Source organism: Lactuca virosa, chromosome 9, assembly GCF_052849685.1.
Source record: "Lactuca virosa cultivar CGN04683 chromosome 9, Lactuca_virosa_CGN04683_v6, whole genome shotgun sequence".
Classification (NCBI taxonomy): domain Eukaryota; kingdom Viridiplantae; phylum Streptophyta; class Magnoliopsida; order Asterales; family Asteraceae; genus Lactuca; species Lactuca virosa.
In genome coordinates, this window is record NC_136434.1 from 93,492,503 (window position 1) to 93,494,584 (window position 2,082).

The window sequence follows — 2,082 nt, forward strand, 5'->3', positions numbered from 1 at the left end:
ACGTGGGGGGAGAAAATTGATGTCTTTTAACAGCTGTTAGATTTAGGGACCAAAACCACTCTAAACCCACCAAGTTGTAATCCATAAATTTGCTATCTCTTTCCATGATAAGTAAATTCAAGTTGTAATCCATACACATAAAGTATATATGTATTTCCAAATTAATGGTAAATCACACTGCACTGCACATTATGAAAGCGAAAACCACATACATGACACAACTAAAACCAACAGAATAAATAATAAAATAAAAGGATTCTTATATGTTATAAGTATAGCATAAAGAACAAGGATTCAAGAGGGTGAAATGTTTGTGCAAGAAAAAAAAAAAAGAATAAAAGTACAAACATTTTGTTTTCAATCATAGTATAGCCAAACTAGTTTCTTCCTTCCGTTAATGTTTTTTGTTTCCTCTGATTTGGTTTTGAGTTATGACTTATGAGTAATAGTACTATGGCCTAGCTCTTTTCATGGTGCAAGAAGGGCATTTATACTGTTTTATGCTTTCAGCCTTGGCTGGTGTGATTTTTACACATTTGCCATGATACCATCTCTCACATATATCACATCCAATCCAGAACTCATCAGCATTGTAGTTTCCACCACAGCTTCCACATTGTGTATCACCATGTTCATCCTCTTCATCTTCATAGCTTTCTTCTGCTACCTTCTGGTTTTGAATGCTTTTCACCTGTCCATCACTTGATCTCTGCAAATAAACCGTCTGAATGAGACTAAATGACCATTTTACCCTTGCATTCCAAAAAAAATTTAAGTAATCTGATTCTGACCTTTGTGCTGGCTTTTGCTTTGCTTCCACTTTCAGCTGCAGTTGGTTTGTCTTTTATGGGTTTCCTTTCTGATACGACTTCAAAGACAGTTGGCATCTCATTAATCATGCTAAACAGACGCTTCCTGTTAAACAGAGTTTTAGGAAGTTGTGATTCTAGATGAAGATGAGATAAATAATGAAGAGATTTTATAAAATGAAAATAGGAAGTACCTTTCATTGCGATTTAGGCGAGCTCCAAGATAGAAAGCAACAGAGAGCAACCAACAATCACTGTGAACAGCAACAAGTGACAACCAGTCTTTGCGATTCATTCCATCTCTTGCAAAGTTTATTCCAAGAGCAGGTTCAGGAAGCTCAGGAGGAACTTCTTCTGCAGGAAGAGTCACTTCCCAGCTTTCATTTGGATGTCCATATAGACACAGGTTCTCTTTTTCTACTCAAATCAAAACAATCTCATAAGCCAAATACATCAATTGCTTCAAAAAGAGTCCAGGATCTAATTCTAATCGTGTTTTTGTATGCGAAGTTTAGTCGACGGTGTTTTTTGTTAGAGTTTTGATCTTGCATTAATCATGGTTCAGTTCCGATTGGAGCTGTTTTATCGATACATGGAGTTTTTCTTTTGTTTAGCAAAAACTCACAAAAAAAATGCGATGAACTATCGAGATTGTTTGGAGATTTTATCAACTTCAACAATCATCATTACAAATTAGAAAACTGGTCTAAGAATTTCAACAAAACCCTAATTAATTTCTGTCTTGTAATGTAGTAGGTCATAAGTCGTAACTAAAATCTACAGACATGAGCAGGCATTTTGAAAAATCGATTTGAACCGATCTGAGTTTAGGAGATAACTACTGAAAGTGGAAGTTACCTGGGTCACAAATTCCATAAAATTCATCAACATCTGCACAAATTAAATTGGAACAAAAAAAGTCAGTAACGTGAAGAAAAAGAAGAAGGGGAAATTTAATCGGGCGATGAATTAGGGTTTGAATTACCATAAGTCAAAGCACGAACTATGCCTGCACGACGACCGCTGTAATCTCTGAAGATCTCTTCAACTGTACGAGGGCTAGAAGAAATTGAAGCCATTTCCATATAAAACTTTAAAAAAACAAGATCCGGATAAAATACTTTCAATTTCGAAGTCTATAATTTATTGACTATGCAGTTTTGTGCAGAGATCGGGTACAACATTAATCTGAATATTATAAATCAGGAGAGAGAGAGAGAGAGAGAGAGAGAGAGAGAGAGAGAAAGAGAGAGAGAGAGATGCTTGTACAAGA

At 35.5% G+C, this 2,082-nt stretch overlaps 1 protein-coding gene across 1 annotated transcript; it reads right to left on the reverse strand.

Moving 5' to 3' along the window:
- Positions 1-240: 240 nt before the first annotated feature.
- On the reverse strand, positions 241-2,082 carry LOC145137417 (PHD finger protein ALFIN-LIKE 1-like). Its single transcript, XM_079071541.1, has 5 exons — positions 1,795-2,082; positions 1,668-1,700; positions 1,004-1,226; positions 792-915; positions 241-709 (listed from the first exon to the last, which is right to left on the reverse strand). The coding sequence occupies exons 1-5, from the start codon at positions 1,892-1,894 to the stop codon at positions 452-454; spliced, it is 738 nt and encodes a 245-aa protein (XP_078927667.1). The 5' UTR covers positions 1,895-2,082; the 3' UTR covers positions 241-451.